The 15,514-nt window shown below is 37.7% G+C and overlaps 1 protein-coding gene across 19 annotated transcripts in view; it reads left to right on the forward strand.

Annotated features, from left to right (window-relative positions):
• TERT (telomerase reverse transcriptase) overlaps positions 1–15,514 on the forward strand; it is a 292,351-nt gene that overhangs the window by 153,340 nt on the left and 123,497 nt on the right. For 13 of the 19 annotated variants that reach the window (XR_011920876.1, XM_072411989.1, XM_072411988.1 and 10 more), the window contains exons 8-9: positions 2,290–2,375; positions 8,956–9,069. The exons of 3 other annotated variants lie outside the window; for them this stretch is intronic. Coding sequence is in view for 14 of the 16 variants with exons in the window: in XM_072411989.1 (XP_072268090.1) it covers positions 2,290–2,375; positions 8,956–9,069 (200 nt within the window). In the remaining 2 variants the exon portion in view is untranslated. Of the gene's footprint in view, positions 1–2,289; positions 2,376–8,914; positions 9,070–15,514 lie in introns of those variants that run through there. 3 more of the 19 variants (XM_072412000.1, XR_011920881.1, XM_072411990.1) reach the window with 3 other exon arrangements.

Here is a 15,514-nt window from a genome sequence, read left to right on the forward strand (position 1 = left end):
CACTTTGCTTCAGTGGTGACGCTTGTAATATGCAGCACAGTATACAAACTATATACTGCAGTATACACTGCGTCTGTGTGTCTGTCTCTCATTACAAGTGTGATACTGTGCACGCAGTCAGCGAGGGGACCCTGCCTCTGGCTGCATCTGTGTAACACACTGACTGACTATCTGTCTGTCTGTCTGTCTGTATGTATGTATGTATCTATCTAGCTATCTATCTAGCTAACAGTGAAACACTCTACCTATCTGAGTACAGTAGATTTTAGTACTGCACCAATACAGTACAATCCAACAATCTATCTGACTAATAGTGTGTGTGTGACACAGTCTAACAAAGTAAAGCACTTTTTTTACCTTTGACAAAGCAAGCCAAGCAGCACAGAAAGGTTGTGATGCTATCAGCAAATCTCTGTCAGGAGTGGTAAATGCAGGCACGCCCTGGCCTTATATAGGCCAATGGCTGCTTGTGTGGCATGCAGTGACAGACAACCAATCAGTTGCCTGCCACAACAAATATGGAGGGGGGCATCCCTGCTGTAATTGGAGGGCCCTAGGCATTGTGGGAGGGTCTAATTCGGGGATTTGAATTCAGCAAAATTCGGGGCAGGTCCACCTGAATTAGAACGGTCATATTCGGGTCGAACATTAGGACGACCCAAATTCAAACAACACTAGTCCTGAAAGCCATAGGGACAAACAGTGCACACTCGCTAAGTGTAGAAGGACAATTGATGGGGCAGTCCATATTGCTTGGGTTCCTCATTCAAGGGGCATTGGGCCCTTGGTGTTACCCCAGGCAGATTGTGACTGCTCACTCCCTGGAGAGCGAGAATCTCTGCCTTAAGCTGATCATATTTAGGGGCATCACAGGGGCTGAGATCAAAGTAAGCCTTCTAAAGCTCACTAGACAGGAATGGAGCAATGAGGCCAGCCCATTTGTCTTGGGGTCAGCCCTCTTGCTCTGTAGTCCTCTCAAATGTCATGAGAAAGGTCTCTACACCATGTGCTGGCATCAGCTTCTGCAGAAAATGCCTGGCTCTGATGTCCGTCTCATTTCTAGGGGCCAATGCTGTACCTTCCCTGCCCCTAGAAAGGAGCTGGACCACCTCTGACAGCATTTTGGCCTAGGCTTCGGTGGTTTCCCACAGGGCCACAACGTTTGCAGTGGAGGACTGCCAATCATACCTCCATGGCCTTTTGCTGAGCCGCCATATTCTGCTGCATTTAAATAATAGTAATTGCAAACCGCCTCACCAACTCTTCCATTGTGAAAGGATCCCTTGCCCTTTAACTGTAATTTTTGCAAGTTTAAACACAGCCTTTTTCTTCTGTTTAGCTGCTGCCCGCATCCTCCACCACTTGTGATATGGGGGGAATACACCCTTGCAGCAAGTGCGTAGAGAAGTTTCTATAACGTATCAGTCTCTTTCTTTTGTTCAAAAACATTATTGCTTTCTTCTGCAAATTAATCCAGCAAAAAAACATATAGGCATCTTACATCAGCTGGCAGAGTGCAAATATGAGAGTGCATATATATACTTGTAAATTTTTTCTTTCTTGGAATAAAATATATAAGCTTCCCAAGTTGATATAAAGTGTATGTAAACCATAACAGTTGAAATATAGGTTAAAGCCAAATAATAAACATTTTGTTCTGTGTCCCTTCTGTAACACAAATGTATTACCTTTTGATTGTGTCAGTAAGTCTGTAATTTTTCAAGTTCCTAAAGTTTTAATAGGCCAAACTGTTCAGCACAAGTAACTATTTGAAGGTTAAAATAAACCATTTTATACTGATGGTGTTTACAATGGTTACCTTTTATTAATTTCCCCTAAACACTTTTGTTCTTTATTCCAAAAGAAAAATATTGCTAACCCTGGTAAAAAAAAAGTGTTGCCTGGACTAAGGCGTTAATTTGTTATTAATTTATATAAGTTCGATCCAAACCTCTTTAAAACCTACGCTGCTGTCCAATGGGGGCCACATTGGTCTTCCATAGATAGAATACAGAGAGTGTAGTCACCATAAAATAAATAATGAATTGGTGGTAATAACAGAAAAAAGCTCCAATATATGACATGTTGGTGCTTAGGTTTAGACACACTTAAACTGTTTAACATGTCAATGGAAGCATGTTGTTACATATGTTTGATAAGTGCAACAGAATCCCTGTTGATGGTATTAAAATCAGAAATTCAGAGCTGTTGTATGTCATTTTCACATCTTTGGTGTTCTCTCAAAGACATTTTAAGATTTAGTAATTTATTACTTTTTTTGTATTTTAGAACCTTTCTCTGAATAAAAGTTCAAGCAAATTACTATCATTTTTTCAGGAAATGATATGTAACCATATCTTGAAAATACAAAAACAGTAAGTTTTTTATTGTTGTCATATATTTTGTGTATCATTTTGTAATTTAATTTAATGTGTTATTTGCTGATGTGATGACCATCCAACACTGGATTATTTTTATAGTTTATAATTTTTAAGACCTGTTTCTACTAAACTAATTCCAAAAGCCTGATGCCTTGTAGTATATCAACTGGTATTAGGCAAAAAGCCTGCATGTTTAATGAACCTAAGCTAGAGTGTGTACACAAAGATTTTATTGTCAAATAACTTTAGATCACTATAGGTTTAATTTATTTATTTATTTTTACATCTTTTAAAAGAAGCAGACTTTCATTTAAAATGTTAACAGATCTCTTGGAAGTAATAAAAAAATGATTAGTTATGAAATTATTTTCATTGAAATATCTACTTAGTTGCTCATGTTATCATTTAAATGTGAGATCACTTGTTTATGGCAGGTTTAAAGTGATTGTAAAATGAAGACTTGAGTATATGGAAGATTTGATCCATATTGTGGCATAACATACATCAGGGGTGCCCAACCTATTGCCCGCGGAGCTTCCACATCCGGCCCTCTGCTGATTCCCTTTCTGCTGTCTCTGCTCGTTTTGGGAAGGGGCGCTTGCATCTCCTATATATCTCTCTATGAGATTGTGCTGCCAGCAGAGGGAGCTGCTTCCTGCCCACCTTGTACTGTGAGATATTTTTATCTTTGTGCAGCAGCAGCATGAGAGCTGCGTGCATGCTGCTGTCATTATCCCCATGTAAAAACCTTCATATGTCTTACAATGAGTGTCATTGAAATGTGAAATTTTTAGGGTACATAGGATACTGTGAGCTGTTACCAAGCTAAATTTCAGCCCCCTAAACATAACAATTTTCCAGATATTGGGTCACAAGCCTAAAATCCTAATAACAAGCAGGGCTATTTTCGCATTAAGTGGGGGCTATTTCAAGACCTTGGTCCCCAAATTGAGTTTGCATGTTAGGGACTCCCGGGTCCCACTTCCATGGCAATGAGCATTATGGTACTGACAATTGCCGTGGTGCCCCAACTATTTACCTGCTTGTTCACGAAACTTCAAGACTGCGTATAGTTTCGCGGTGAGGTTGCAAGTGGTTACCCCTTTCTCATGCCATGGAACACTGCCTAGGGGGAAAATACGTGCAGTACCACCCGGGCTGTGGAGTCGACCATTTTGGGTACCTGGAGTCCGAGTCGATAAAAATGTGCGGACTCCTGATAAATTTAAATTAAAATAAAAAAACACAGCAAGTTCAATGTCCTATTTCACAAACAATAGTCATAATTAAGTACTTCTTTGATGTAAGAACAAAGCCCAGTATTTCTACTAGTGTGATGTTCAGCTAAGTTAATATACAACCCAACATTCACATGCCAGCAATTAGTAGAAAGCTTTTCTGGTGGTGTTTGACTGATGAGAATGTTATATCTTCTACAACTACTAATCACTGCATTCAACCTTCATATGTACAACTATTACCTGCAATGTTATGATTGCAAAACTATACTTTTGTGACACCTCTTACAACTACTAATTGCTGGCATTCAACCCTCATATATACAACTATCACCTGCAATGCTGTGGTTGTAAGATTATATCAACTGACAAACACTTACATTTATCCTTATAACCCAACTGCAACTATTTATAAATCAGTATCTTTGTTACTTTAGATTTTATACGGTCAAGTATCTAGACTAGACTAGGATAGATTTGCAAGCATCAATAGAAAAGCATAATGTTTTTTACAAAAAAAATCAAACTTTAATATAGTCATTTAAAAAATCCACTCTTTATAACTCCCATATGATTAAAAATATATAATCCATAGTAATTTGACTTTTATACATAAAGGCTCTATTTTTAAATCAGTGAATCTGATATTCCGTTATCAATTGGTGGGCATCAATTACTGCCACTGAACACACGGCCCTGGAAGATCCCCACCAGAGAATGTTTGGGGGAATGACCAATTCTGTGCTTAAATAATTATATAGTTCTAGTTTCCAACAATATTTTAGGGTGCTGTAGCCTGATTTAGCAAAATATGCATATGAATATTTTTTTCAAAAATTTGGAGTGACTTATAATTGAGCACTGCTAAAATATTTCTTCTATGCATTTTACAGATAAAATCTGTTCATTCAAAAAAATGAATGAACTGTATTATCAGAACAACTAGATTTAAGTACCCCAGCGGTAATCCCGAGTGTGACTCGGGGTGGATTTTACTTGCAAAAAGTGGTAATCCTGAGTCCCACTTGGGGTAGCTTTAAACTAAGAAAAACCCCACTTTCCTTCCTCCGTTGTCATCCCCCATCGTCCTTCTGGTCCCCGCAGGTCCTAGGGACATGTCTTCTCCCTCCAAACTCCAGGCGCGAAGTGAAAAGTCGAGATCAACGGAGTTTCGGTTTTGCGGGTGCCGGTTCATGCAGGTGGAGCAGCGGGAAATTCAAATAATTTTGTATTGGATTTAATACAAAATAGCTGTGTTGAGTCCAATACAAAGAAATCTTCATATAATATATATAAAATTATATATATATAATATATGCTACTGTATAGTTATATTATATTTTTACCTATTTTTTTAACAGATTTTTTTTTTAAATGTTTTTATTAAATACATTTATTAACTATTGGACATATTTTGGGGTGTTATGCCTAAGAATTATAGCCTACAATGTAAAATAAATTTCCTTGCAAAAAAGGTTAGAGGTTAAACAATAAATCAGAATCACATTAGAAATCCACCATAAAATCTAATTTAAATATATGTAGATCAAGCCTAATTAGGTAATTATAGTGAAATGCCATAAATGGTTAAAGCTGAGTGAAAAAAATAAATGTAATCATCTAGGCATTTTAACATACCTTTAAATGATGGTATTCTGTTCCAAGAGTCCTGTGTCAACCATTGGCACATACCCTTTCCTTTATATACTGCAATACCAGGCAAACGGGTACCTGCCAATACATATCAAGTGCACAAAGTGTCTGAGGGACCGAATAGATGACTTCATAAATGGGAGACTTCCCAAACTTCACTGTGCAATGCACAAAAAATGTCTGAGACTGGAACTAACGTGACCTCTGAAAAGCATATGGATCAGTTCCAGTAAAGAGCTAGACAGGAAAGTCAAACAGAAAAAGGCAGGTCTTCAAATATACTGCTTACATAAACTGTCAAAAATTAGATGCCTTAAAAATGTCCCATAGCAGGCCCTTATAATTCTGGCATCCAAGGGCTATAAGATAAAAAAGCAATCTTATAAATAATGGCAGTCTTGATATATATTATCAAAAATTTAGTATAATAGTGTAGACTAAGATAGAAAGAGAAAAAGAGGAGGGTGTCCACTAGTGTTGGTCGAATAGCTCACTATTCGATTCGTCAGCTATTCGCTCGAATATAGCAAAATTATTCGGGTGGTCGAATGTCAAAGTCGAACACCATTAAAGTCAATAGGAGGAAAAATTCAGGTTTTTTTCAGCACTGTGTATAGCTTCTACAGCCTCCAAACAGATGTAAAAAGATACATTATAAAAGGATACATAAAAGATACATTGTGAAAGGATACATAAAAAGATACATTATAAAAAGATACATACCGCTATTACATACCCCTGTACTTCATATGAATATTAAAGAGCACCTGTCACATCAATATTAGGCTAAAGCTAGGTACACACTTCCAATAACTATTGTTAGAAAACGAACGATTACGACCGATCAACGATTATGCAGGATTATACTTGAACAATCATATTGTGCACAATTCTGTACATGCTGTAACAATATGATCGTTCAAATATAATCCACCAACAGTGTCCACACGCTCGATACAATCGTTTGGACGATGCAGGGAGGGACATGTAAAGGAGAAAGTGTACCGCAGAAACATGCACGATCACTGAACGACTGTACACACGATAGTGAAAGATCGTCGGCCAATCAGATCCACCGTGGCGGTTGTTCATTTCCAATGACAATCCTCGTTCGCCGGTGTCCTTGGTCACTTTTTTTTGGCTAATCGGTTGTTCATCAGTCGTTTCTAACGATAATTATTGGACGTGTGTACGCAGCTTTAATCTACATGGACTGTTTCCCCAGCGTTTACCCTGAAGCTTTTAAAGCCCATGTTTGAAGTGCCCATGCATTCCAATGGGCTAATCTACACCAGGACGTTTCCTTCAGGCACGTTTTTGAGTGTTATCTTGAGTGTTATCTGCAAACGTTGCTTGCAACATTTAAAAAATTAAAACGCTGGATAAATGCGGGAAAACGCTTTCATTGAACTCAATGGAGGCTTTTTCAAGCGTTTTTAAGCTTTTATGAAAGCTTCCATTGAAAACAATTGGGGCTTTTATAACCATTTTTAGCAGGACTTTGAAATCTGGAAGCCTCCTTTAATAAGGAGACTCCCAGATCTCCACCACCCCACCCTGGGGAATGAGTACAGAAGTACATAAAACCCCTTACTCATTCCCTGAAAGGGTTAAAATATATGTAAAAAATAGGACGAGGCTTTAATGTCAAAATATTTTATTAAATGTGTGCGTTTGTGTAATTAAACTTTTTTTTTTTTTTCTACAGGTTATCCCACAGTGATGGGATGATTTCCAGGGCTGCAGGCTGCTTTACTATGCTGACAGCTCCGCTCCCCTGATTACTCCCACAGCCCTAGAGGAGCTGTGACATGTATTACATATACAGAACACATGTCACAGCTCTGCTGACTGCTCTGCTCTCTGATTGGCTGAGGAGAGGGAAACCCTGATGATGCTTGAGCTGTCATCAGGGTTTCCTATTTCTCAGCAAATCACAGAGCAGTAGAGGTGATGAATGAAGATACGTAACCTCTATTGCCCTGGTATTGCTTGCGGTTACAGCTAATTGAAGGCACGTGCTTCCAATTAGCTGTAACCGCAAAGTTCCCATGGTCCGGGAATCCCACAATGACAATATGATTCATAATGTCATTGTCGGATAACCTGTAATAAATAAAAAAAAAATTAGTTAAAATAAAAACACACACAAATTAAATTCATTTAAGAATAATTTTTATTTTTTTTTTAAACTTTTTTTCCCCGAATTTTAGCAGTTGAATCCCGCGTTTTTCTACTATCCGAATTCGAACAACCATATTCGGGTCGAATATAAGGACAACCCGAATTCGAACACCAACACTAGTGTCCACTACTAAAAGATGATGAGTGTACAAACATGAAACAAGTAAGGTAGCCCACCAAGTGACTACAAGTGATTAAAGGAGTTACATATCATTAAGAATGAGGAGACTACTCATAATTGTTGCCCAATTCTTCGCCAGTTGCAACTTTATGGGATTGTAGTAAATAAAAGCCGCTGTTAACTAAAATTTACGTTTTTTCTTTTCATTATGTTGTTCTTGATGTTCTGTAGGGTAAAAGGTAAAAAACACTTCCAAAATGCTTAATACTTTTTTATAGCCAAAACACACAAAATACATTAAAGGAGCTTTTTAGGCATGACAAATAATTAGTTTAACCAAGTGACATAATAAAACAATTCACAAATTTATTTCACTTTGAATATCAACATAATCAAAACAAACAAGCTATATCCACAAAAGGCGCTGGTTATATATGCTACATAAACACCATCTTAAAATACAGTAAACATGTTCACCATGATCCATTTCTTAGAAACCTCCAAGCCCAAGGTTTTCAAACATGTTGTGACAGTGCTTTCATAATAAAAAAAAAATCCTGTACTTTGGAGTGCTGGTGATTTTTTTCTCTGTTTTCATGAGTAAAACCCAACATGATGGAAAACAGTTGTATTTAGAAACACGGGTTCACAGTAAAGCTACGTACACACGTCAGATTTTTATCGCCCGATAATCGGCCTGTATGTACAGCACCGTTCATGCATCGTGCACTCCCTTGTCGTTGGAAAGGATCGTGAAAGATCCTTTCCAACGACAAAAATTGCAAGTGTGTACACAGCTTTACACATCAGTCAGATATCCCAAACAACTATTCCTGTGATTTTTTTTTTTTTTTTTAACTCTCACCTCTCACCACATTGTTCACAAGCCTAAGATGAGCAAAGTTTGCTCATAACTTTCTGTTTACTGCACCAAATGTTGTCAGCATTGTTCTCTGCTATTTCTGTTGATTCTAGAACATCTCCTTCATGTAATGGAGATAGAGATTCTGTAACACTGAAACAGTTCTATCCTAGAGTGACAGTGCTGTTCCTCCAAAGATACAGTTTACAAAGAGAACATTGTTATTCTAGGACAGCAAATGTTTACCTTGCAAGATCACCAGGTAATAGGAACATAATAAAATATATAAAAGATAGTATTATATAATATAATAAGAACATGAAGGCCTTCAAAAAAATAAAGCAAATACAAGCACCACCTATAAAGAATGGTAAGTTGCAGTATATTAATGTTACCTTTTTCAGTTTATATAGGCTTTATGTATATTCACCTGTTTTGAATATAGAATTTTGATTTTGTTTTTTTTTCTTTTTAGATATTTCATCATTCATATATAAATATTTATATTTTACTCAGATATTTTGTACAGTGCTGTGGAATACCTCAAGGCTTCATGTTGTCAGCATTACTTTGTAGCTTATGCTATGGTGATCTTGAAAACAAAGTGTTTTATGAAGTACAAAAAAATGGGTAAGCAGTGCCTATTTTTTGTAAACATATCAATAGGTGCTTTGCACATATATACACCTGTTTTGAAAATAATTGTTTTTATGGATGTACTTACTGTAAACGCATGATGAACCTCATATAACTAATATTGCCAAATGCTTGTTATTATTTAAAGTATAGCACTCCTATTTTCCTATTTGGCAAGGATCATACCATCTTAGAATCTTTTTGAATTTGCAATTGCAATGGTGCTGCACACATGACCAACTACCATGTGTGGGCTTTAGATCTGTTAAGAGATGACAAGAGTACACTTACAACTATGTCAGTTATCACCATTGACATGCCTTGAATGAATGATTGCGTGTGTCTAATAAAGACTAACCCCCTAGGATAGTTTCTTGCCAAGTCCCTCTGTATTAAAGAATATAGAAGTGGGAGGGTATCAGAAATTTAGTGGGAGTTTGGTTGGCATAAATACATATAGTCTGAGTATATAAGATTTGATTCTCTATACATGAAGACAAATTTGACACATCTCAGAAATGGCTTCTAATAATAATATGTATTGTGATATTTCAACAAGAACTGGTGTATGCCAAAAAATACAAAAAATCTACATACAGGGACTTTATGTAATAATGTTAGCGCATATCCATAAAATCCAGTAATAGTTTATTCTCAATTACATAAAAGCATTACCACATTGTGAAAGCACATCTGTACAAACAAAATACTTTCAATAGCTAAATAAATATCTACTACTAACAATCTTATCAATATGAGTCTTCATTCTTGATGTGTTTCGCCTATTTGACTTCATCAGAACAACAATTTTAAGCAGCCTTCATATCACAGAAAACAGAATTGTTAGGTGCAAAACCAAAAAACACTTTTTTAGTGAACACACAAAATGTCAGTAAAGAACACAATGAAGACAGGAACTATTGATCAGTACATGTACAAAAATGACTCAAAACATTCTCAAGACCTAGAGGTAGTTAATATATCCAAATACGCATTATCACAGGAATAAGCTGACGTTTTTGAAATTAGGATTACAATTTTGTACGAAAATGTCGATAAATTTGAGGTAACTAAAGATCTACACTCATTTGTGAGGAAACTATAATATACAATCGAGATGGAGAAAAGAACAAATCCAGAGTATAGGGACAAAAAGAAAGATGCATATGAAGGATATATTATTGATGACTTCAGAACTAACGACTCTATATCCGCTATTGGAAAAAATAGTCAAAGATTGGAAAGTTACATTGGATTAAAAAAAAAAACAGTTACTTACCTGACCTACAAAAGAATTCAAATCTGTGGGCCTTTCTAAAAGCCATAAGCATTGAAACAGAAAGGTTGAATTTAACAAAATTTAACAAAGACTCAAAATTTAAAGGTGATGATATATCCGAGATTAAATGAAAATGATCAAGTTCAAGACATTTCCTTTGGGGCTTTCTCTGTTTTCTTGGTGTTTTTTTTTTTTGTCTCGGCATGACAATTGGAGTCCAAAATATGTTTAATTATGTAGAAAATGTATTATGGACATAATACAGAAAAAAAAATCTTTTACAAAAAAAGATGGAATATATGTATGATGTAACATAATGGAGAGTTAACTGTATATGGGTAGGTATCATGGTAGTATATATGTGTATTATTAACGTTCTGTATCATGGATTTATCACAAAATGTGATTTTTGGAAAGTTCAGTAATGCCATTATAGTTAAATCGATTTGAATAAAATTTAAAATATATTAAGGTTAAACTACTGTCATTGGATAAAGCCTATAATTTTTCCTATATGTGATTGATCCGCCCATTATTTCAAATTATGGAGGGGTATTTAAGATAGCCATCAATCATATCACCCTAGGGGGATGGTGGAGAGGGTGTCAGTCTGCTCATGGAGATGCACCCATCCTTAGGGATGACCCAGAAGGGAAGTACGGGCCGCGGCCCACCAGATATGTCATATGGACACATCGCTAGGGGGGTGGGTGGCCAGTATTCATAATCCTTGCTGGTTAGTAGAACTGCATACGATCCATGAATTTTAGGTGATTTTCAAGGGATAAAGTGCCAGGGCTAGTGTTTTAGTTAAAGCGCAGGTGTCCTATATTCTTCCAGTTCTGGGGCACGTTTGCATTCTGGCTCAAGTACGGGCATCATGCTTCTAGAAGCACAGTTGTCATCATTAAGAGGCGTTCCCACAAACCACATGGGACACTTGTAAGGCACAACATATAGTATAACATATATAGCACAACATATCAGTATAGTGCACCGATGGGGCATGCTGGAGGAAAGATCTGCGAGACAGTGATTTAGAAGCAACTCTTAATAGGGGTAAATTAGGGAAATGATGATAAATGGAAATACATGCTGATTTGTTATAAAATTGTGTGTGGTTATATAGTAGGTCAGGTTAAAAAAAGACATAAGTCCATCAAGTTCAACCACTAGGGAAATAAACATATCCCAGATTTAAAACCCTATGAACATAGTTGGTTCAGAGGACACCAAAAAAAACCCTGGTACAAGTTGCTTCAACAGGGGGAAAAAAAATCTTCCTGATTCGATGAGGCAATCGAATGTTCCCTAGATCAATGGTCCCTGCTAACTTTACTTTAAAGCCTTAGTACCCAGTTATATTCTATGCTTCTAGAAAGGCTTCCTGCTTTTTCTTAAAGCAATCTTTAGTAGTTGCTATAACTACTTCCGAGGGAGCCTATTCCACATTTTTACAGACTTTACAGTGAAGAATCCCTTCCTTATACGGAGCCTAAACTTCTTGTCCCCCAGACGCAAAGAGTGCCCTCTTGTTCTTTGTAAAGAACTCAAAGTAAAAAATTGGGAAGTGAATTCTCTGTATGGACCATTTATACAGGGTGATCATATCCCCCCTTAAATGTCTCTTCTCAGTTTAGCTAATCTCTCCTAATTGCTGAGTTCCCTCCATTCTTTTTATTAGTTTAGTTGCCCATCTCTGCACTCTCTCCAATTCCACAATGTCCTTTTTTTGGACTGGTGCCCAAAACTGGACTGCATATTCCAGATGAGGTCTTACCAATGCTTTGTATAGGGGCAGGATTATGAATGTTTTTTCTTTTCATTATGTTGTTCTTGATGTTCTGTAGGGTAAAAGGTTAAAAAACACTTCCAAAATGCTTAATACATTAAGACATAAATACAATTCACAAATTTATTTCACTTTGAATATCAACATAGCTATATCCACAAAAGACGCTGGTTATATATGCTACATAAACATCATCTTAAAATATAGTAAACGTGTTCAGCATGATCCATTTCTTAGAAACCTCCAAGCCCAAGGCCCAAGGTTTTCAAACATGTTGTGACAGTGCTTTCATAATAAAGCAAAAATCCTGTAATTTGGAGTGCTGGTGACTTTTTTCTATGGATTTCTGCAGTCCATTCCTCTTTTAAAAAAAGAAAGTATTTTGCCAGCTTTAGATATTATAGCTTGGTATTGCATGCCTTTATTAAGTATATGATCTACCAGAATCTCCAATTCATTTTCCATTCCTGACTCCCAAAATTTAATCCCCCTAGACAGTATGAAGCATGCATGTTGTTAGCCCCAAATGCATAACTTCACATTTGTCTATATTAAATGTCATTTGCTACTTGGCTGCCCAATCAAACAGTACATCCAGGTCTGCTTGTAGAATATAGACAGCAATTACATAGTATGGTAATTTCTGCAAACACAGAAATGGTACTTTTAATTCCAAACTCTATATCATTTATAAAGATGTTAAACCGTAAATGTCCCAACACTGAACCTTAGGGTACACCACTAATAACCTTAGACTAGGGGTGTCAAAACTTTTTGCAAAGAGGACCAGATTTGTTGAGGTGAAAATGTGTGGGGCCCCGACCATTCAGCACGTACTCAGGGTTAGTGTGGGTGTGGTCTGCGCAGGTCCCCCACAGCACACGCCCACCAGGGTGACGTGAGTCAGGTGTCAGTACGGGCTCCGTGCACTATAATGATGTAGGGGATTCTCTGTGCACACATGGGGACTCCCGTTCTCCTGATTATGCCCATCGAGTAGTGGGCTGATGATTGCAAGGCGGTTGATCAACTCCAATGAAATTTAAAATAGATTTTTTTGTACACTATTGTGTACAGTATTTTATACTGTGGTCAACAGTGCTGGCGGGATGCATATTATTGATTTTATGACAGAGGTTGCGGGCCGGTGAAAATCTGACACGGGTGTCAATTGGCCCCCGGGCCGGACTTTGGACATGCCTGCCTTAGACCATTCAGAGTATTAATCATTATTCACTACTCTCTGGATGTGGTCTTTAGGCCAGTTCTCTATCTATTTACAGATTGGCTTTTCTAAACCTACTGACTCTGTAGGGTACTATGTGAAATGCTTTAGCAAAGTCAAAGTACACTATATCAACTGCTACTTCATTGTCTACCTATTTACTTACTACCTCAAGAACAGAATACATTTTTTTGACAACTTCGGTCTTTCTGGAAGCCATGCTGACTATACCCCTTTTGAAGATAGGAACCACATTGGCCCTACGCCAATCCATTATTACCATGCCAGTGATTGAGTGAATAATTATCTCTAAAAATTAGAAATATTGGCTTTGAAATACCTGAGCTCAGCTCCTTGAGGACACTTTGATGTAATCCATCGGGTCCTGGTGCTTTGTCAGCCTTAATTTTGACCAACTGTTTCTCAATCATATCAAAAAACATTGTGACTCATTTAAGGCAGTGACATTGCTATTAGGAATTTGGACTTGCTCTGCCATTTTCCTTTGTGTACACAGAGCTAAAAAAGTGTTTAGCTAATCTGCCTTTTCTTTATACCCAGTTACCAACCTAGAGACAGCCTTTAGGGAGCTTAAATGCTCAGATCTGATATTTTTGCTATTAACCCCCTGGCGGCCACTCAGGTTAATTTTAAGTACCAAAAGCGGTAACCCCAAACCACACTCAGGTTGGCATTGTATAGATCCTACCTACTCCCCACGATCCAGCGGCGTCCTTCAGCAATGCCCCACTGGCTTCTGTGTCCCCTGGCCTTGCATCCCCGGCGTGATCAATAGGATGCGTGAATTGTCAGTATGCTGGGGAGGCGTGGCCTGGCCAAAAATTTAAAAGCAGATTACATTGTAATCTGCTTTTAACACATTGATTACAGTAATAAAGTGATAAATAATAAATCCAAATAATAAATAAGTCCAAATGTTTTTCTATTAGTGCAACAGCTGTGTCCAGTGCCCTGCCTTACTGTTTGTCCACTACCAGCCCTGACCTTTGTCTAACCTTTTCCTCACATTTGAACATGTCCCTGACTTCTGTCTGGAAACTTGACCACATCCATGGTTCCAAAAGGCATCTCTCTAGCGCAAAGCTGTTTTCGAACCACTAGAAAACAGCAAAAGTGATTTAGAATCACTTGTGGAATTGAGCGATAGTCATAAGACAGTGAAAGTGAACACAGCGATAATTCTGAGCTTGAGGTCAGTGATGTGCAAACTTGGTGCTCTATTGACCTTAGTAAGGCTTAGGCAGTGCCCCAAGTTTCCAATTTACTAGAGAACCTGGTAAAAAAATAGATGCTGAGCACGATGACCTCTTGGCATACCTACAACTGTTTCTTACTGATGAGGTTATTGAAAAAAATAGTTGCTAAGACAAACAGGTACACTGAACAACAATTAGCTGCTCCACACCGGAGGTTTGGAACAGGCAGAAAGTGGGAACCAGTGACCAAAAAGGACATTTGGCTATTTCTGGGCTTAGTGATACTTCAGGGAACGGTGGGGAAACCCCTGCAGAAGTGGTATTGGTCTACCAATAAATTACTTGCCACTCCTTTCTTTGGCACAGTCATGTCGGAGTACAGATTTTCCCTGATCTTGAAATTTTTACACTTCGCAAACAAAGAAGAATTTAATGAAACTACTCATCCCGCACCAAAACTCAAAAAAATTTTGCAGCAACTTATAATAGCAACATCTTCTGTTCTCTCCTCCATTGAGCCATTGCTAAATCAGGGCTATTGGGTCACAACCGACAACTTTATACTTCTCCTGAATTTTGAGTTTCTTCTGCAACACAAAACAGATGCCTATGAAACCATTAGGGCTAACTGGCGCAACATGCCATCAATGTTTGGAAACAAGAAGCTGAAGACTGCAGAAATGGTTGCCTGGCAGAAAGGCAAAACAATGGCCCTGCGATGGCGTGACAAGGAAGATGTGTGCCTAATGAGTACATTTCATAATTCCTCCACTGTTATGGTACGAACAAAAGGAGGGAAAGAAATCATGAAGCCACAGGTAGTGATAGACTACAATAAACACCATGGGAGTTATCCACCCGCAACTGAGAAAAAGCCAGCATCTACAAGGATGTTCGTGGTTTGTTGCTCGAAGAGAGCTGACAGT

Source organism: Pyxicephalus adspersus, chromosome 5 (assembly GCF_032062135.1).
Source record: "Pyxicephalus adspersus chromosome 5, UCB_Pads_2.0, whole genome shotgun sequence".
Lineage (NCBI taxonomy): Eukaryota > Metazoa > Chordata > Amphibia > Anura > Pyxicephalidae > Pyxicephalus > Pyxicephalus adspersus.